Source organism: Apium graveolens, chromosome 7, assembly GCF_009905375.1.
Source record: "Apium graveolens cultivar Ventura chromosome 7, ASM990537v1, whole genome shotgun sequence".
NCBI lineage: Eukaryota > Viridiplantae > Streptophyta > Magnoliopsida > Apiales > Apiaceae > Apium > Apium graveolens.
This window is the reverse complement of record NC_133653.1, coordinates 228,353,778-228,376,403: the sequence shown is the minus strand read 5'-3', so window position 1 is coordinate 228,376,403 and position 22,626 is coordinate 228,353,778. Positions and strand designations below refer to the sequence as shown.

Here is a 22,626-nt window from a genome sequence, read left to right as displayed (position 1 = left end):
CAGGAGAGTGTTGCCACTAAGATAATATCCTCATTCTCGGTTAATTGGATCCATCCTGAGTGAATGATTATATTCTAGAAATTCCAGCAACAGAAGCAATAATAATAGTAACAATAATAATAACAACGCACAAGTATATGAGAAAACTGAACAACATAATAGAGCAGCTACTATATAAAAACCAAAAAAATCCAAGTGATACAACTGATATCCAACTAAAAACCATCCGAGTACACAACAAAATTGGTTGTCATAACAGCCTCCGCCTACTACAAACTACAACAACATAATGTATATATATAAAGAAAAACAACTACAGAACTCCTGAAAACCAACTCTGAGCTCTGTCTAACTCTGCCATCACTCTGCTCTAACCACTGCCACTGCCACCAATAGAGCCTAACTCAAACACCAACTAGTTAACCAGGTCCTGGTACTGAATGGCCCTGAACTCAGAGCTAATAAAAGGGTCAATAAACCTAGATCTCTCAACAGCAGTCTGAGTCAAAGTCCTCACTCGGGCCTGAATATCAAGTGAAGAGATAGGGATGCCCTGAAAATGTCCAACTGGCACTCCATCGAGGTGCGCGGCCAGCTTCGGGCTTTACTCTCTAATGAAGGATCTGTTCACCGCTAGGTGAACATGATAGGGAATCGGGGAAGAGGTACCTATAGGAGCAGATGGAGGAACCGGAGGTCTCGAGGAAGAAGAACTAAGACCAGATACTGGTGGAAAGTCCCTAATAGCATATACTGATCTCCGAACCCAACGGGGATGGTCACTAGGTCCTGACATATCCCTCGGTACAAATGGGGGCACTGGCGGGGGAGGCAAATGAGTCTCCTCAGCTACCACGTCTAAGGTCCTCTCTGAGTCTGAACTATTTGAGTCTGATATGTTCTCCCGGGATGGAGAACTGGAGATCACAATGGGCCACTGCCAACAATATAAATATACAGGATAGACATAACAAGGTTACGATAGTTCTATCAAAATATCAAGAGATGTCAGGGTAACGCCGTCGAAACCCTCGACTGACTCTAAGGTTTCCTCCTCTACATAAGTTGCTGACTCACACCTTAAGACACAGATTCTATACCTTTTTGACTCAATCCCTAACCTGAATCAGGGACTTGAACCTGTAGCTCTAATACCAACTGTGACGGCCTCAACCCCGAGGTCAGAAGTTGACGTCACTAAACACGACAAACCACAATATAACTACAAGATTAATATTAATATTATACTAACACGACCCCAAACCAAGATCCGATCCAGGTTCAAGATTCAAGTTACTAATTAATACAAACCACTTATTAAAACCTAACTCACTAAACTTATTCAGCAACTCATCAGGCCGCACATGGTCTGATACTAACTACCTCTGAGGAGCCAGGTCCAGAAGGGGCTGAGACACGGTTCTGCCAAGGTCTGACTGGTCTTCTAGGCATCCGTGATATATATATATAACAGGTTGCAAGGGTGAGCATATAATCGCTCAGTAGTACCAACATATGAATATCAAGATAAAAATAGTCAAGTAAACAGTTATAGGAACAAAACTATAAATCAACAAGAAATCTGTAATCTGTAAATCATTCCGAACAACAGTAAATAAAAGAAACTGGATATGACTAACTAGTATGCTCTTAATAAAACAACGTAGTTATGTGATGTATAAATCCCAGAGTCCAATTTTAGCATGTTATTCACATTTTTTATTCAACTGTATCAATCACTTATTCCCCTACGGGAATCACAAAGCCAAATCAGATACGTAACGGATATTTGAAGACAGATGATCAGGCTATCAACACCAGACGGCTTCAACAGCCATCCCATACACCTGTTCTTGAACTCAGAGACTAACTAGGTCTCTGACCTACTGGACTAATCGGTTATGTAATGCGCGCAACCGAGTTAGCCTCTTACGCAACCTCACTAGGCCACCCTGGCCCCCTATGTATCCCATATCTGATCATTTTATCCAGTTTTCAAAACACTTGTACCTATCCCATTTTAAAATCATTTATTTAATAGCACACATAAAATCTGGTTCTCAAATCATTTCATTCGGGATAGGTACCTTTCGAAGTTACTTTTCCCCCAAAACAGGTTTAAAAACAGTTATTTATAACTACAGGGGATACGTAACTTAAAACGTTTTTGTTCCTGTACGAGAATAAAGTAACAGTTTATTCATATGTACTGAACCATAAAAGAATGGTCAGAGGTACTTGCCTTGCAATGTTTTACGGATACCTAAGTAGCTTTTACGCTGACTTCAGTCCTGGCGAGACTTGACTGGGATCTACAGTAACAGAATATCCTAATTAGTTATATCGACATGCTTGATATCCTCAAACCTAACAACCCAATTCGATAACCCGACTCGTATAATGTATATACACATAATCATGTAATCAGTATTCATATAAGGGTAAAACATTGTATATCGTAAAGTACGTTCCTCGTATTTTAAAATAAATTTTAGAAAATTTTGACAGCGACTCTTCTATTTATAAGCCTACCCGTCGAAACATAATCGACGTCAATATCTAACAAATCACAATCCATAATTCGCATTTCGATACGACTCGTAACACAAACATTTATTTAGTTTCGAAAATAGTTTATACGAATCATTTTATTTTTTATAAATTTAGGACTCAGATGACGATCATCACCGTCCACCGTTGACTCACCGGAGTTCATCGTCAACGGAGGTAAAATTTATGGGTACCCGATAAATTTCGGGTTCCAACGTAAATTTCACCGATTAAAAATATAATTTTTCCGCACAAATTATAACATCACAAATATATATTCAAATAATTCTTGCAATGAAAAGAATTAAAATAATCAGTCCAACTGCACACAACCAGCCTCATTGTTGGAGGCCCAACAACAACAGGGCCCGAATTAACAGGCCCAAAGCACAACCCAACTGAGCAAAACATGAAGCACAAAACACGACCACAAACACGGCCAACAAACACGACCACCACCGTACACACCACACACACCAACTTACACACAACACACATAATTTCACACACATATATACACTACCGTGTATATATATATACCAAGAAATCAGAACCAGAAACGAGACCAAGCCACTGTAGGAACACGGAAATGGCGACAGAATAGGAGCAAGAAACCGGCGAAGAAGAGAAGAAAAAAAGAGAGAGAACAGAGAGAAAACAGAGAGAGAACAGAGAGAGAGAGTGAGGGAAACGAGAGAGAGAGAGAGAGAGAGAGAGAGAGAGAGAGAGAGAGAGAGAGAGAGAGAGAGAGAGAGAGAGAGAGAAGAAGAGAGAGAGAGAGACTGTGTAATGTTCGGGTGTGTGTGTTTGTGAATCAACTGCTGTTGAGTTTTTCCCTATTTGAGATAGATGAATCAACGGATACGTGTCAATTTCTTTTTATAAAATGTTGACACGTATCCCTGAAATACCTGAGGACCAAATTTTTATCTCGAACTTTGTAATTTATCGGACAGAATTGCGGTTAAAAATAAACCGAAGAATTACCAAACAAGTTTTAAAATTATTAGAATAATGAAGTATTAACAAAATAAAAATTTCGGAGTTTTTAAACAATTTTTGGAACACAATTTTTATCCGTAGTTAACTATAAACGAATTAACGCGCGGGTGAAATTAATCCCAAAAATTTCCAAAACAATTTTAAAATTCTCAGAATATTATAAACTTCATAAAATACGAGTCTAGTAATTTTTGAAGAATCCTGAAATTAAATACTGATTTTACGAATAAATGCAATCAAAAAATCATTTAAGGATAAATAATTAATGAAATATTGATTTCTCAATTTTATAAAATCCCAAAAATATTTATTGAAATTGTAAAATCATAAAAACAATTCTAGAGATAATCCAAATATTTATAAAAATAAAACTGTAATAAAATTACTTTTAAAAGTGAAACAAAATAATACAACTCAATAATTAATTACACCATACACCAATAAATCACACATATATAATAGAGAACGACACACAATTGTCAAAACCAGTACATATATTTTATTTACTTAATTATTTAACAATTACACTTTTAAAATAATACAAAATATACGAGTCGTTATATTATGCCCGAGTCCCACATCAAAGAGATTTAGGACTTCTGTTAAGTGGGGGATGTTATATTAATATATTATACGTGTTGTTTAAAACTTCTGCAATTCTAATTGAATACTATTTTTTCTCATGTTACATTTCAATAACTTTTTTTGACTATTCAACTTAATTACGAAAGATGGTATCATCGGCTTATATTTAAATATGTGAAAACTCAACTCGTCATAAAAAATGCAGCATAATGTTTTATAATATGGTTATATTGTGTCGATCAACTAGATTATTTCGTGTGTGAATATATATATATATTAGATCTAATCTTTAAAATACCAAATTATATATTTTTAATCATAATTTTCATAGTAGGTGATTAATAATAACTCAAAATAATATAAATTTAGATTAATTTTTTTAAGTGTAAATTAATTATTTAAAAACTGATTTTTGCAAATACCGACTGAATCAGTTTTAATATCATGGCGGATATTTCAAAATTTTCATTTTCGTCCAAATTGTCAATTTATGGAAGTCAATAAAAAATTAAATTATTTGGGCGCAATAAAGGCGGCGTTAGTCGACATGTATAACGACCGATTACTGAAAAACCGGTCGGTATAATGATATTTTATTTATATTTTTTTTGTAATTTGAAAAAATTGTATATTCATTATTTGTTTATCTAAATTTAATTTTACTATGTAATTTTATAAAAATAATCTAATTAAAATGTAAAACTTGTAAATTTTATTATCTTATTCATTTAAGGTATATGTTTAGGGTTTATGATTTAGGATTTAGGGTTTAGGGTTATGGGTTGTGGTTATATAATTCTTGTATATTAATAAGATAATATTAATAAATTATTATGAATGATATGAATAATGTTATTAAATGTTTTAATGAAAAAATAAATATGATAAGATTATCTCATTTAACATATGCGATGTTTAATATTATACGCGTTGTTTATAAACTTTACATTTTCAATTGAATAGTCTTTTTTTAACGTCACACTTCAAATAATTGTTTTCACTATTCAACTTAATTATGAATGGTGGTATTATCGGTTTATATTAAAATATGTGAAAATTCAACTCATCATGAAGAACGCAATATATATTTTATAATATGATTATCTCGTGTCGATCGACTAGATTATTTCGAATATATATATATATATATTAGATCTAAACTTTGAAATATTAACTTATTATTTTTTAATCATCTTTTCATGGTAGATGATTAATAATACTCAAAATAATTTAAATTTAGATTTATTTTTTTTACAGGTAAATTATTTATTTCAAAACTATTTTTTGCAAATACCAATTGAATAGGTTGTAATATCATGACGGGTATTTCAAAAAAAAATCCGCCCAAATTGTCAAATTATGGCTCCTAATCAAATAAAATTAAATAATTTGGGCGCGATAAAGGTGACGCCAGCTAGTACGTATAACAACTGTACTTATGCCCATCGATTACTGAAAAACCGGTCGGTATTAGCGGTATTTTATTTATTTATATTTATTTTGTAATAAAAAACTGTATATTCATTATTCATCCAAATTTAGTTTTACCATATAATTTTATATAAATAATATAATTAATATGTAAAACCTGTAGATTTTATTATCCTATTCATTTAGGGTATATGTTTAGGGTTTAGAGTTTAGGGTTTAGTATTGTAGTTATATAATTCTTGTAAATTTATAAGATAATATTAATAGACTATTATGAATGGTATGAATAATGTTATTAAATTTTTTAATGAAAAAAGAAATAGGATAAGATTATCTTATATAACATATATGATGTTTAATATATTATGCGCATTGTTTATAAACCCTGCAGTTTCATTTGAATACTTTTTTTCTTATGTTACATTTCAACGATTTGTTTTGACTATTCAATTTAATTACGGATGATGGTACTATCGACGTATATTAAAAACTCATCATAAAAAATGCAACATACATTTTTTAATATGATTATATTGTGTTGATCGACTAGATTATTTCGGATATATAGTAGATCTATTCTTTAAATCAAATTATATTTTTTAATCATAATTTCATGGTAGATGATTAATAATAACTCAATATAATTTAGATATTTTTTACGAGTAAATTAATTATTTAAAAACTGATTTTGGAAAATAACAACTGAATCGGTCATAATATCACGACAGATATTTCAAAATTTTCATTTTCGTCCAAATTGTCAAATTGTAGCGCCCAATCAAAAAAATTAAATAATTTGGGTGCGATAATAGTTATCGACCGATGATAACTACCGCAATTGAATTTAGCGGTCGATATCCGCCCTATAACTTATGATAAACCTATTCTTTCCTTTATTTTTTTATCGTAGGTAACCCGCAGCCGCTACCCTTCGGGTGTGCACTGGGTAAACCCTATGGGTTCACGTAATAGCCTGCAAACCACGTGAACCAAGGTAAACTGCATTTAAGCGAAAGGCGCGACAGACTCTGGCTCAAGGGGCATAATCATAAATTCTCCTCCTGTACGATTCGAACTTGTGACCAAGAGGTTAGTTTTCCTCTCTTTAACCAATTGAGCCAACCCTTGCGGGCATTCTTTCCTTTTTTTTCTATGCTTACCCAATTCAATCAACCTTGTTATTAGGGGAAGGTTTTTGTGTTGATTACACTTATTTTTCATTCAAGGACACTAAATTCAGAGAAATATGTACCTATCATCGTTGTATTTGACTTGTTATGCGGAGTTTATGTATGTTTTTGACCTTTTATAATACTGTATTTTTTAGTTTTTTTTTTGTTAATTACTTGTGATATTTGTTTTAACGCTATAATTATACATTTTGATTTTATATGTTAACAATTTGATTTTTATTTGATGTAGGGTTTGTCGGTTAACAAAATTATGAATGGACAATTTGGTTTTGGTTAAAATTTAAAACTTCTAAACTTAGGCTACTTATATTTTATTGTATGTTATTTTAAAGTATTTTAACATCGTTTATATTTTAGGAAATAAAAAAGGCTCAACAAGACGGCGGCAATGACGATATAGAGAGAAACAGTGGCTAATATTTTGGTTGTTTTTAAGTAGGGTTTGGTTGTTTGTTGAACATATGGTTGTTCATGTATTTGGTTTGAACGTATATTTGATTTTGTTGTATTCGAACTATGCTATGATTGTATAAAAATCTATTGCTTATTGTATTTGCTTTGTTATTTATGATTGTAGATTTTTTTAAAATTGTTGGTCTAGATTGTAATATGATTGAAGTTAGTATTTTACGTGGAGTTATGATTGTAATGTTATTGCGTACGGGGGAAACCAACAACAAGCATATTTAGAAAAAAAACACATAAATACCGACCGAATAGAACAAGTAATAACTAAAAGTAACAATTTTTGGGCAAAAATACCGACCGGTGTAACGCCCCCAAATCCGGGGTCAAGGGATTTGCTCGTCACGATGAAACCTCAATCCAAAATAACCTGTTAAATCAATAAATAAATGCCAGCGGAAGATATTTATCATTTATGACCCCAAACTAATCCAAGATCTTTTAAGGTTACAGTTCTAGAAACAAGAATTACAAATTCCATAAATAATTTTCACTTCCTTTTAAAACTCTTTTCAACAAATTCCAATTCAATAATAACCCGCTAGTATAACTTCGAAAAGAAGTATACTAGGCCCAACTATAATACACAACTATAATATAATATAATATAAACAACTTTATACAATAAAACTTACACTAGCCCGCCAACCCTGGACCAGCCACCTTTCAAAAAGCTTCGTCTTTGCTTCCTCGAATTACGCAGCTAAACAGCGCAAGCTAATCCTCACTGGAGGTTAAATTTAAAAACAGACAAGTATGAGCGGAAGAAATGCTCAGCAAGTTCATTATAGTAAATATCGGGTCATTTGATATAAAACCGACATCTGCATCAGAGCAGAACATTTAAAATCATAATTGCTGAATCATAAAATCTTTTTGATATTTTCAAGCGAAAGACTTCAGCAATACTTTGAATCTTAACGAGGATAAAACTCGTAAAACAGTGTTTACAGAAATATCGTAAACCACCACAACAAGAAGCAATGATTATGGAATGAATCATAAACTTTACTCAAAACCGAACTCTTGAAATTAATACTTATTTTGTTGTCATATCAAATTAGATATCAATACGAACTTTGATGCTAACAACCTTCCATACTGAAGTCAACATCAATCATCTATACTAATACCACCTTTGATATTTAAAAACAACTTAAATATCAACATCAATCAGAAACTGAATCAAAAATGTATTCCACCTTTATTCAAAACCAAAACAGTTGATAAAAAATTTATTCTATGATTCTCAAAACAATATCATAATTTAGATTGGAATCCTCGAACGACGGTGTGTTGTCGCCGGTGATCAGCCGCGGAGCAACACCGGTATGCCAAAGCATATCCAACTAAACAAAGGGGTACCCAAGGCACATATTGGCCTAGCAAGGTGTTATATCCTGTATAACACATAGCTCACGCTGGACCGCCGCCACGGCCTCTTACGCAACCATCCAATCTTAAAAACATTTTATTAAAAAGGGTCATAATACTCGACACCCTTATAAACTTTTATTCCCCCATTTATTTGGGCATGAATACTCGCAAAACCAACTCATTTTTCTCAAAATCCAAAAATATTTATAAATCCATTAATTTGATAAGTAAAATCACTTAACTATTCTGAACCTAGAATAGCAGAAGAGTACTTGCATAATAAACATTTAACTCAGCGATATGTAAAACATTTATCTATTCTGAACTGAAAGTAGGGAAAGCAATACTTGCATAATAGTATTTAAAATAAACATCACTTGAACAATAAGTGATGACAGGGATACTTGCCTTTTGGATTTAGTAGTTAGTCACACTTGCAATGACGCATCTATCCTGATATTCTGTCTCAAAACATCTCCGTCCTTCTTTTCAACACTTTACTGATATGTTGCTCCTGCGATTGCTAGAAGCCTGATATCCAATACCATTCCATTCTATTCTTTATCCAATGTCTTGTCCTGATCAACTCGGATGATACGCATCCAAAATAAATTCTGATCAACCCGAAGAGAAAATCTGATGTCCGGAAAATATCTCCAGAAAAATCAGAAATTAATGGCCATAGACATATACACGCTGAGATGCCATGTGGAGTAATCACCGCCTCCAAACTCTTTTCCTACGCCCCGAAAATAAATTAAAACGAATAATATGCTCCACAAATTTTCTTCTCAAAACCTTGCAATATATATACCTATGCGTAGGTATCGAAGTACTGATCGTTTATATATATAATAATTAAAATTTGGACAAACGGTTTGTAAAATATGAATTTTTGAAAATTAAAAGTATAAAAATATATAAGAGAGAGAGAGAGACAGAAGAGAGACAGGGGGAAGAGAGAGCCATCTGTGTAAAACAATAAAACTAAAGGAAAGGGGGCAGGAGGTTAACGCGAGTGGGGTGGCTTTTCTTTTGTTTTTTTTTACTCAACACGTAACACACAAAATTCCTGAACACTTGCCACGTTTCTGTGTAATTCATAGAAATTGGACACGTATATTACCTCTCCTGATTTCCAGGTTTTGTTCCGTATTTTCTTTTTTTTAGGGAATCAATTTGCTGTTAAGCTTAACTCGAAAAATTACCGAAATAATTTTAAAATTCTCAGAATATTTAAAAACTAATAAAATAAAATTTTCATAATTTTTAAAGCATTTTTGAAACGCAACTCGTACCTGCATTTAACAATTAACAAACCGAGCTGAACCTAAAACGAATTCATAAAATCACGAAAATAGTCTTAAAATATTAAAAATATCCCGAAGTTTATAAAAACATAAATTTCGAAATTTTAAAATAATTTTTAAAACGTAATTTATACCCGCTTTTAACAAATAAATGAATCAACGCGCGGGTGAAATTAATCTCAAAAATTCCCTAAATAATTTTAAAATTCTCAGAATATTCCAAACTTAAATAACTATGAGTTTCATAATTTTTGAAGAATTTTGGAATTAAATACGGATTTTACAAATAAATACAATGAGAAAATCATACATGGCTAAATAATTGATGAAATATTGATTTCTAAATTTTATGAATCCCCAAAAATAATTATTGTAATTATAAAACCATAAAAATTATTTTAGAGACAATTCAAGTATTTATGCAAATAAATATCCGAAAATAGATTACTTAGCCGCTAAGTAACTATAAAAACGATACAATTTAATACCATATTTGGATAATCATCAAAACCGAGCTTTTTATAAAACACCATATACGAAAATAATGTAAAAATATCCCGTCTCTCGAGAATAAGGGTTTTATTGATTTATCGAAATGGTTATCGTACCGAAAATCTTGCGTCGGGCCGCGCACGGGTCAAACCGTAATCCGGATTGAAAAAGTCAAAACACGGAAAATGTCCGGAATTACCAAATTAGGTTAGAAAGGAGTTTTCCGAAGAGTTTCGGGTTGTAAAAACGCAAAAACGGTTGAGGTTGGAAGATTCCCGGCTTTATAAAATAGTTTTATAATTATTCAAAAAATAATTTATTAATCCATAAATCATTATAAAATCATCTAACAGTCCAAAAATTACCAGAAAAATATCACAATTATCTATATTTTATTCTGGGCACATAAAAATTAAAATACTCAAATAATATCACATATAACATCCAAACACCAATTCCAATATCAGATAATTCACCAAAATTCACATAAAAATAACATAAACTAATCCAAATAATTATAATAATAATATTTGAAAATATGGGATATTACAATCTACCCCCTTATAAGGATTCCGTCCTCGGAATCAGCAGAAGAAAGCACTAAGGGTCTTATTACCAACTTTCCAAATCCTGCAAACGCAACTTTTCTCAAAATTTCTAATAACTCTACAATTCCTTATACCACACAGTTACCACGTGAGCTTCACTTTGCATTATTGTTCCATCCACATTCTTTGACCAATTTCTCAATAGAATCGCTTTTACTGATTGCAAGAAAGAATAATAGAGAGAAAGATAAAGAGAAAGAAAAAGAAAGAGAGAGGGAGAGATAAGTGGAGAAAGAAATAAGAAACAGACTGACTTCATTATACGCCACTGATATTTTAATCGCATTGCATTCCACTGTCGTCCTTGGTAATTCCATCACATCGCTTTACTTTGACTTGACCAAGATAACTCAGCTTAACTTGATTGACATACCTTTGAATATTTGAGATGATAAAATCATGGAATTTCAAAGAGAAAAGAATTTCATATCATAACAGGATAGAATCTGAATTTAAGAAAAAATATTGTTGAAATAAAAGAATAACTGAGAGATCAATATGATCAAATGAACTTGGTATTGTGTGTCCAAATTAAGACACTACTAAAGGTTGTTAACCTTCATGTATTCACAATACACACAAGTGATGGCGTCCCATCCAACTCATATCACACAGACAGGTATACCTTGTGTCCCCTATAGTTAGGGTTGTTCATCTCAGTCAGAATAAAAGAATATCAAAGGAATCCAAAATCAAATGAATAAAACTGAAAAGATTTCAAAGGTTATATTTCTGGAGAAAAATGAAATTCCAGAAAACAAGATTCTGGAACAAAATGATTAAACGAGTGTTAGGGAATATATCCTCTAACAGATACCTCTTTTGAGAGAGGTCAAAAGAAATTATAGAAAGAGAAGGTATTGCCAAAGTCTTAATACTTATCTTCTATTTGAACTCTTCTATTGACTCGTCGTCCGATTCTAGACACTTCTTCATATTCTAAGGATATCGATAATCTTCATCGTCGTCGAATCATAGTCTCGGAAGATTCCACAATAGAATTTGCAGCTTCCTGGAGTTCCATCCAGCTCAGCGAAACCATCTCGAACGAATGCGTCTATCTTAACTTACTCGTTGGTACTATATCCAATAGTCCAACAGGAACTCGATATGAGCTCAAACGTCCTCACATAGCTATAAACACTCCTACGCACTCTCGTTTCTAGTTTACTATAACCTCAGCTCTGATACCAACCTGTAACGCCCCCAAATCCGGGGTCAAGGGATTTGGTCATCACGATGAAACCTCAATCCAAAATAACCTGTTAAATCAATAAATAAATGCCAGCGGAAGATATTTATCATTTATGACCCCAAACTAATCCAAGATCTTTTAAGGTTACAGTTCTAGAAACAAGAATTCCAAATTCCATAAATAATTTTCACTTCCTTTTAACACTTTTTTCAACAAATTCCAATTCAATAATAACCCGTTAGTATAACTTCGAAAAGAAGTATACTAGGCCCAACTATAATATAATATACTATAAACAACTTTATACAATAAAACTTACACTAGCCCGCCAACCCTGGACCAGCCACCTTTCAAAAAGCTTCGTCTTTGCTTCCTCGAATTACGCAGCTAAACAGCGCAAGCTAATCCTCACTGGAGGTTAAATTTAAAAACAGGCAAGTATGAGCGGAAGAAATGCTCAGCAAGTTCATTATAGTAAATATCGGGTCATTTGATATAAAACCGACATCTGCATCAGAGCAGAACATTTAAAATCATAATTGCTGAATCATAAAACTCTTTTTGATATTTTCAAGTGAAAGACTTCAACAATACTTTGAATCTTGACGAGGATAAAACTCGTAAAACAGTGTTTACGGAAATATCGTAAACCACCACAACAAAAAGCAATGATTATGGAATGAATCATAAACTTTACTCAAAACCGAACTCTTGAAATTAATACTTATTTTGTTGTCATATCAAATTAGATATCAATACGAACTTTGATGCTAACAACCTTCCATACTGAAGTCAACATCAATCATCTATACTAATACCACCTTTGATATTTAACAACAACTTAAATATCAACATCAATCAGAAACTGAATCAAAAATGTATTCCACCTTTATTCAAAACCAAAACAGTTGATAAAACATTTATTCTATGATTCTCAAAACAATATCATAATTTAGATTGGAATCCTCAAACGACGGTGTGTTGCCGCCGGTGATCAGCCGCGAAGCAACACCGGTATGCCGAAGCATATCCAACTAAACAAAGGGGTACCCAAGGAACATATTGGCCTAGCAAGGTGTTATATCCTGTATAACACATAGCTCACGCTGGACTGCCGCCACGGCCTCTTACGCAACCATCCAATCTTAAAAATATTTTATTGAAAGGGGTCATAATACTCGACACCCTTATAAACTTTTATTCCCCCATTTACTTGGGCAGAAATACTCGCAAAACCAACTCATTTTTCTCAAAATCCAAAAACATTTATAAATCCATTAATTTGATAAGTAAAATCACTTAACTATTCTGAACCTAGAATAGCAGAAGAGTACTTGCATAATAAACATTTAACTCAGTGATATGTAAAACATTTATCTATTCTGAACTGAAAGTAGGAAAAGCAATACTTGCATAATAGGATTTAAAATAAACATCACTTGAACAATAAGTGATGACAGGGATACTTGCCTTTGGGATTTAGTAGTTAGTCACACTTGCAATGACGCATCTATCCTGACATTCTGTCTCAAAACATCTCCGTCCTTCTTTTCAACACTTTACTGATATGTTGCTCCTGCGATTGCTAGAAGCCTGATATCCAATACCATTCCATTCTATTCTTTATCCAACGTCTTGTCCTGATCAACTCGGATGATCCGCATCCAAAATAAATTTTGATCAACCCGAAGAGAAAATCTGATGTCCGGAAAATATCTCCAGAAAAATCCGAAATTAATGGCCATAGACATATACACGCTGAGATGCCATGTGGAGTAATCACCTCCTCCAAACTCTTTTCCTACGCCCCGAAAATAAATTAAAACGGAAAATATGCTCCGCAAATTTTCTTCTCCAAACTTTGCAATATATACCTATGCGTAGGTATCGAAGCGCTGATCGTTTATATATATAATAATTGAAATTTGGACAAACGGTTTGTAAGATATGAATTTTTGAAATTTAAAAGTATAAAAATATATAAGAGAGAGAGACAGAAGAGAGACGGGGGGAAGAGAGAGCCATCTGTGTAAAACAATAAAACTAAGGAAAGGAAAGGGGGCAGGGGGTTAACGCGAGTGGGGTGGCTTTTATTTTGTTTTTTGTTTTTTTTTAACTCAACACATAACACACAAAATTCCTGAACACTTGCCACGTTTCTGTGTAATTCACAGAAATTGGACATGTATATTACCTCTCCTGATTTCCAGGTTTTGTTCCGTATTTTCTTTTTTTTAGCGAATCAATTTGCTGTTAAGCTTAACTCGAAAAATTACCGAAATAATTTTAAAATTCTCAGAATATTTAAAAACTAATTAAATAAAATTTTCATAATTTTTAAAGCATTTTTGAAACGCAATTCGTACCTGCATTTAACAATTAACGAACCGAGCTGAACTTAAAACGAATTCATAAAATCACGAAAATAGTCTTAAAATATTACAAATATCCCGAAGTTTATAAAAACATAAATTTCGAAATTTTAAAATAATTCTTGAAACGTAATTTATACCCGTTTTTAAGAAATAAAAGAATCAACGCGCGGGTGAAATTAATCCCAAAAATTCCCTAAATAATTTTAAAATTCTAAGAATATTCCAAACTTAAATAACTATGAGTTTCGTAATTTTTGAAGAATTTTGGAATTAAATACGGATTTTACAAATAAATGCAATCAGAAAATCATATATGGGTAAATAATTGATGAAATATTGATTTCTAAATTTTATAAATCCCCAAAAATAATTATTGTAATTATAAAATCATAAAAACAATTTTAGAGACAATCCAAATATTTATGCAAATAAATATCCGAAAATAGATTACTTAGCCGCTAAGTAACTATAAAAACGATACAATTTAATACCATATTTGGATAATCATCAAAACCGAGCTTTTTAGAAAATACCATATACGAAAATAATGTAAAAATATCCCGTCTCTCGAGAATAAGGGTTTTACTGATTTATCGAAATGGTTATCGTACCGAAAATCTTGCGCCGGGCCGCGCACGGGTCAAACCGTAATCCGGATTGAAAAAGTCAAAACACGGAAAATGTCCGGAATTACCAGATTAGGTTAGAAAAGAGTTTTCCGAAGAGTTTCGGGTTGTAAAAACGCAAAAACGGTTGAGGTTGGAAGATTCCCGGCTTTATAAAATAGTTTTGTAACTATTCAGAAAATAATTAATTAATCCATAAATCATTATAAAATCATCTAACAGTCCAAAAATTACCAGAAAAAATATAACAATTATCTATATTTTATTCTGGGCACATAAAAATTAAAATACTCAAATAATATCACATATAAACACCCAAACACCAATTCCAATATCAGATAATTCACCAAAATTCACATAAAAATAACATAAACCAATCCAAATAATAATAATAATAATATTTGAAAATATGAGATATTACAACCGGTTTCATAAAATGGTGAACATATATATTCATAAGAAAAAAGATCGTCTCCTTATTAATTGGTCGGTACAAGGCTAACCCAAAAAAGTTTCTGAGAGTATAACGACCAATTCGGTCATATAATATACTGACCGACTTATTGACCGAGTATTTGGTCGTAATAAAAAAATGAGCAAACAACAGTCGTAATAAACAGTTGGAGTTCTCCTTTTTTTATTAATGCGTCGTATGTTACACCGACCGATTTTTTGGTCATAATAGTAATAGATGGTCGGAGTTATCCTTCTTTATTAACATGTAAGGCCACGTGTCTACGGATCTCGCTAACATGTGGCACTAACATGTCAGGCGGTGACCCGTGATATGTCGGATGGGCCCCGACACATGTCACGCCAACGTGGTAGTAGTTATAGTCCAACAACATAAAATTCGATCAAAAAATTAAATACTGATCCCATGATTAATCCAACTGTTATTGTGTTGGTAGTTATTCACTAAAAATGAACGATTTTAGCATTATAATTGACCGATTTAGCGGTCCCCTATTTTTTGTATTGTTACCAATTTTATTGTTTGTATGTTTGATGAATGTCTCTACCGCGAGATAAGATTTGAATATACATTAATTTTCAGATTGAGTTAATATAAATTTGATAAATTACTAAAGACAAATAATTTTTATATAAATAAATAAATATGTAAAAAATATTATTAACTGATTAATTATAAATTACAAAATTATAATTTATATCAACTTAATTTTGTTTACAAAATTTAAGAATGCAATCAGTGATTCTTTGCTTTGTAATCTTAGTATTAATTAAATCCTTCTCACTTTCAATCATTGGTGGAGCGCTCAAGACAAATCATTCGACAATTTTCTTGGTTTTATGACTCAAGCGGATGGTAAGGAGCGCTGGGAACGTCCAGTAGAAGGAGCATTGAAAGTCAATACTGATGCTGCAATTTTCTCAGATTCAAATAAATATAGCTACTCATTAGTCGCTCGTGATCACAAGGGGGAACTCGTGGAAGCTAGATCCAGTTGTAAGCAAGGTAACATCGACCCAATTCTTGCAGAAGCAATGGGCGTGAGAGAAGCCCTGAGTTGGGTGAAAAACAAAGGATGGTATGAAGCTGTGGTGGAGACTGATTGTCTTGCTGTCATACAAGCAATTAGGTGCTCAAGTATCACACTATCATATTATGGTCGTGTTCTCGAAGAGTGCAAGGAGCTCTTAAGTCAATTAAAGGAGAGGAATATAGTCTTGAACTTTGTGAAACGATCCGCGAACCAGGTTGCTCACTATTTAGCGAGACATTCTAGTTTTATAGCTGATTGTATGTGGAAAAAGGAAGATACTCACCCTGAATTTTCACATGTACTTGTGACTGATTTGAAAGTTTAATAAAATGCTTCCCTTTGTGACAAAAAAAAAAAAAAAAAAAAAATCAATAGTTGAGCTAACTGCAGCATTTGGAGGGAGTCCAAAACAGTTGAAAAGCTTTTACTATATCTTCTCCTGAATAAGTCATCGTCTTCAAACCCTAAAAAAATATTGAACTGCAACAGACATGATTATTCATGCAGCTTCCGAACCTCCATTTCTGTTAAATATCAGATACCTACTTTTCTTTCTCATATTTTCTTGCCCCAACACTCCCTGCCATTTTGGTCTCTTTTCCTTGTCATCATCTTCATCTACTAATACTCTTTCTATTAATCTTCAAGATGACTCAACATTCAACATTTCTACCGATACAAAAGTGAGTTGTTTAATTAGTAATGTTTAAATATTTATGTGTACTTTTCATATTTGGTTCTTGGTTATGTTTGTTTATGTGTTTAGGGAGAAGGCAATGTTGAAAGAGTGGAACAAAAATTGGCAAGAGCTCGAGCAGCCATACGCGAAGCTGTCCGAACCCGAAGATATTTATCCAACGAGAATGAGAGCTTTGTTCCAAGAGGATCCATTTACAGAAATGTTTATGCTTTTCATCAGTTAAGATCCTTGTTACTTCTTCTTATATTCGTATACAATTGAATTTACTTGCTACCAATGTTGCGCATGTTTAATTTACACATTTTAGTTCCTGTAAACAATTAATTCTCATTAATCTACATTTGATCGAACAAGTTATACCTAGGAAATCTGGCCAACATTTAACAGACCGTCTTGTAGAAGATTAAAAATTACACTGTTATCCCTGCATATCTTTTTCAGATATGCATAAAAATAATTAAAAGCTATTCTTTTGGGATTCCAGAACCCCTACGAGCCCTCACCACAATATGTGCACCACTCCTCACCGGCCTCTGTCTGACTGTTAGCATTCCCTGATAACGTGTTTGTGACAAGAACTATCGAGTCTACTGATGAAATTGTTTGGTTGATGTTGGAAGGAGTTAAGTTGGCATTATCTTTTGAATTGAAACCTCTAGACCGTTGAATTCCCTGGCCATTATATAGGCTATACTTATAGGAGTCTGAACATCCTTCCATCTTAGGCGCCAGCTGAACAAACAAAAAAATGTTATCAGAGAGCTTTTTCTCAAATCCATTGTCTTTTTTGTGGAGATCCTTGTGTCCATGCCTTGCAACACAGCGGAACATGTGAATACTAATAGGTCCAATCCGTTGCTCAAACAACTATGTTTGTTAAATGTTCATTAAATGTTCTTCTCTGAGAAAAACTTCTAGCTCTAGAAAAAAAGGTAGAAATTCCAATGGATTTCAAGTTGTTTTGGCTTTATGAATTTTGACTTTTACGGTAGTTGCATAGGTTATTACTTTCTGGTCAGTTTACAATTCTTTTATTTTATACTAGTTGGCAGTCTTTACTTTGTGCACAGCTCTGCCCTGTATTTGACATGTTTTTTTCTCTTAAAGAAAAATTGAAGTGTAATTTTAAGGGTTGCACTATTTTGTTTGGAAGCTCAAACTTATGGCATTCATTTTTTCTTGGTTCCTGTTCCCTTTCTGATCGAACTCCCAGTGCATAAAGTGTTCTGTTTAAAGCTATGAGGCGGTATTGAGGTTGAGACTACAATTTTTTACGTATTTCGGTTTCGTTTAGAGTTATATTAGCAGATAAGATGTTTAATGACTATAATGCTCAGGAATTGAAGTTAGTTTAATTTAACTTAATGAGGAAAACATAACGTTAACGAGAATTGCTGGCTGGGGGTCTACTCATAATCTTTCAACAACAAACACAAAAGACCGCCAAAAGTGTAAACTTTGTCCAAGTTATATCCAGTATCGATATTTAGGCTAAGTTAAAATTCATAAAGACTCACTCCTGAGAAAGCGTATGACGTGTACCTATTCTAAGCTTATTTTCTATTTTTAAGATCTCTGTAGCTTGCTTGTTTATATTATTTCACATGCATCTTCTGCATTTTTTTTTGCTTTGTACAACATCTGATTGTGTCTACTTGTTTTGTGGAATTCATGCCTTTTGATTGAAAATATATATGATTTGTGGTCTGTCTTTTTGAATCAATTTCAGGGGTGATGTGGACTAATATGTACCTCTTGCAGGCAATTGTTGATTTTTTCTCTTAATTGCTTTATCATGTGTTCATTTCATTATTAGGATGTAAAGTAGGGAGAGACACATAGTTTTTGTCACAGTTTGATTACTTGGATTCTTCTACTTTAAAGTTAAGCTCTCTTGGGATTTTTCTAATTTAACTAATAAATCTCTGATCATTAATACTTATTATTTCCTTTAATCGTCCAATTTATGAGAAGAGGGGTCTGTTGCAGAAGCACTTACAATGTCTAAGGACAAAACCTTAACTGCTGACTTGAATCAGTCTTCAGAACCTTTAGAAGCTTGAATTCACTTACAGGAGAAGGAAAGGACAATACAACTTTCTGAACTTTCTTCAATAAATTTACATTAAAAGCAATTCAAATTTTGTATTGTTGGATACACATAAAAGTTTTTTTCAAATTATTATTTTTTAACATGAAAACCCAAATTTAAAATCGTTAAAGCCAACAAGCTATGTAAAACTACAACTTGTACACGCACCATATGAAAAATTTGATTATAGAAACCAATTTTTGTCTCCATACAAATAGTGTTAAATATCTAAAACCTAAACTTTGCTCTTCTCATTGCCTATAAATTTATATTTGACTGTCCCTGTTTCACAATTATACATCAGCATCGTAAGAGTATGGCTAATAGTTTACAAATTTTGTTTAGTTAATAAATATTAAATTATCGAACTACCTTTGGCTATTGTGGAGAAAATCTATTTGAACTTGTAATTCTAATTGAGCCTGCGACAAACACTTTCTTCCATTATATGGACAGCAGAACATTGTAATTTTTAAGATTGTCACACCCGTGAGGGATTGAATGCAGATATGCAAATGGTTTATAGAGAATGGTGGAAGAGACTTGTCAGAAGTAATATAGAGTGAGCTACATTTTTAGCTACTAGAAACTTGAGACCTGAAACTTATGAGCGTACCAGATATTGTATATTTCTCCATATGTATCAACTACACTTATTATTAGATGTTTATAAATTAGAAGACTAAACCTTCGATTGGATCAACAATCTAATCCGAAATAGACAGTTTTTTTTTTAATTATACTACCTTATGCTTTCACAAGGTTTGGTTTGGAATGGCCTTTGGACAGGTATCAAGAGGTGAGCTAGTAACATATATGTCTTTCTGAAGGGATCAAGAATATTTTACAGATTCACAGAGTGCCACCAAAACATAGATATTTTAACCTCAGATCTCCTTTTGCATTCGACTACAAAAGGTTCATAAATTTTATCACTATTAGAAAAGTACTTGTATCACTTCCGTGCAGTACATGTGGATATGTATCATAATCTACGTATAAACTATGTTTTGTAACCCGAGGAGTAGCTTGTTAGGGTGTTGTACGGACATAATTAAAGGAATATTAATTATCTCAAGATACTAGGTAAATCTTTATAATAAAAACTACTTAAATAAGTAATTACAAATCTTTGTTTTTTTTATTGAATGCTAATATCCTATGATAGTATTCAATATACTGCATTTTATTTATGTATGAATGTAGTACAACCTCCTACTTCTCTCTTGTATAATAAACAAGAATGATGCATGCAGGAGCCACATAGAGATGAGAAAGAGCTTCAAGGTATGGGTATACAGGGAAGGAGATGATCCTATCTTCCATAACGGACCCATGAAAGACATCTACTCCATTGAAGGACAAGTAATTGATGAACTTGATACCAGTGGGAAGAGCCCTTATTCGGCTGCTCATCCCGATGAAGCCACTGTTTTTTTCCTCCCTTTTAGTGTCACCAAAGCTGTTCTCTATCTTTACCCAATCCCTCGTGCTCACTATCATCGGTATCACCTCCAAAATGTGGTTACTGATTACATTTCTATAATTTCCCACAAGTATCCGTATTGGAATAGAAGCAGCGGAGCTGATCATTTTTTTATTGGCTGCCATGATTGGGTAACTTGAATCTATTTAATTGCAGTTTCACAAACCTGCTGTTCAAGATCATATTTTTTATTGTTCATTGTTTAGTTAAGATAGAAATTACTAGTTAATCTGTAATGCTGGTTTGTAAAACTTTCATTATCTATCATCGTTATGTTTTTTTTTATTTCAGTGTGCCTTAGTCATTTCCATGTCTTGTGAATTTTCAGGGACCAGATGTTTCAGCAGCAAGCCCTCTACTATACAAAAACGTAATTAGAGTACTTTGCAATGCCAACACTTCAGAGGGATTCAATCCAACAAGAGATGCAACATTGCCAGAAATCAAAATTCCAGTACAATCTCTAGATATACCTTCCCTTGGACAAAGCCCTAGCAACCGTTCCATCTTTGCTTTCTTTGCTGGAGGCAATCATGGAGATGTAAGATCCATACTCTTTGAATACTGGTACGACAAGAAAGATACAGAAATCCAAGTTCACAGTTACCTTCCTGAAAATTTAGATTACTATGAGTTAATGGGTAGTGCAAAGTTTTGCTTGTGCCCTAGTGGATGGGAAGTAGCAAGCCCTAGAGTGATCGAATCCATATATGCTGGTTGTGTTCCTGTCATTATTTCTGATAACTATATCTTGCCATTTAGTGATGTTCTTGATTGGACGAGGTTTTCTATTCATATTCCGGTGGCTGATATGCCCCATATCAAGAAAATCCTGAAAAATGTTACATTTAACGAGTACTTGCAAAAACAGAAGCTACTGAAGGAGGTACAACGGCATTTTACGATCCATCGACCAGCTCAACCATTCGATCTATTGGACATGGTTTTCCATTCCATCTGGCTCCGCAGGCTGAATTTTAAAATATTAGGAACTTGACTATTTTATTTTTCAGTGTAAATATCTGAATCAACAAGAAAACGTTCGTTTATTATCAACATGGAAGATTCGAAATCCAACATTCATTTTTTTTTTGAAGTTAAGTTGAGGTTTAATAGGAACACCAGCAGTTCTATTAAACTTTTCATTCAGAAAAACAATATTCAAGATCAACTTTCCAACAAAAAATAGAATTAATATTCAAATTAGTTGTAAAAAAAATGACAATAGTGTTTTTTACCCTCAAATCTAATTTCATTAACCCTTGGGAAGAAACAGAAGCTAAAGTCTCTTAGCAGAAGAACTCTCTTTCTGTATCCAGATATATCTCTCTAAGATTGTCTTGGATTTTTAACTATGAGTCTCATCAGAATGGAAGAATTTGGGTAGGTTTTGATCCTACTGAAAGAAACTGTACAGTTTTATTTAAGTCTGCTCAGCAAATCATTTGTCTAGTTAAAAAGCTACCCTGCAGGAGAAGTTTTTTTATGTATCTTTCATTTCATATGTGCATTCAATACTTATTTCTGAGTTGAATTCTTTACAAGAAACGTTTGAGAAGGATGCTCCTTGGTGCCTTGCTGGAGATTTTAATACCTATCTTGATCTGGAGAGAACAAGTACTAACAGAGAC

General features: G+C 32.9%; 2 protein-coding genes across 3 annotated transcripts; both read left to right on the top strand.

The window, feature by feature from the left end:
* Positions 1-16,523: 16,523 nt before the first annotated feature.
* Positions 16,524-17,042, top strand: LOC141674525 (uncharacterized). The gene has a single exon (XM_074481231.1). The coding sequence runs from the start codon at positions 16,524-16,526 to the stop codon at positions 17,040-17,042; it is 519 nt and encodes a 172-aa protein (XP_074337332.1).
* Positions 17,043-17,145: 103 nt separating this feature from the next.
* On the top strand, positions 17,146-22,053 carry LOC141673000 (putative glycosyltransferase At5g11130). Of its 2 annotated transcripts, XM_074479730.1 has the most exons (4): positions 17,146-17,400; positions 17,484-17,635; positions 20,766-21,126; positions 21,324-22,053. In XM_074479730.1, the coding sequence occupies exons 1-4, from the start codon at positions 17,209-17,211 to the stop codon at positions 21,990-21,992; spliced, it is 1,374 nt and encodes a 457-aa protein (XP_074335831.1). In that variant the 5' UTR covers positions 17,146-17,208; the 3' UTR covers positions 21,993-22,053. The 2 variants fall into 2 exon arrangements, with proteins under 2 accessions (XP_074335831.1, XP_074335832.1); XM_074479731.1 differs by lacking the exons at positions 17,146-17,400; positions 17,484-17,635 and adding an exon at positions 20,259-20,427.
* The last annotated feature ends 573 nt before the right edge of the window (positions 22,054-22,626 follow it).

Coding starts and splice junctions, on each gene's coding strand:
- LOC141674525 (XM_074481231.1), top strand. CDS start 16,524: ATGACTCAAGCGGATGGTAAGGAGCGCTGGGAACGTCCAGTAGAAGGA.
- LOC141673000 (XM_074479730.1), top strand. CDS start 17,209: ATGATTATTCATGCAGCTTCCGAACCTCCATTTCTGTTAAATATCAGA. Junction 17,401..17,483: donor ACATTTCTACCGATACAAAA/GTGAGTTGTTTA, acceptor TTATGTGTTTAG/GGAGAAGGCAATGTTGAAAG. Junction 17,636..20,765: donor AATGTTTATGCTTTTCATCA/GTTAAGATCCTT, acceptor TGATGCATGCAG/GAGCCACATAGAGATGAGAA.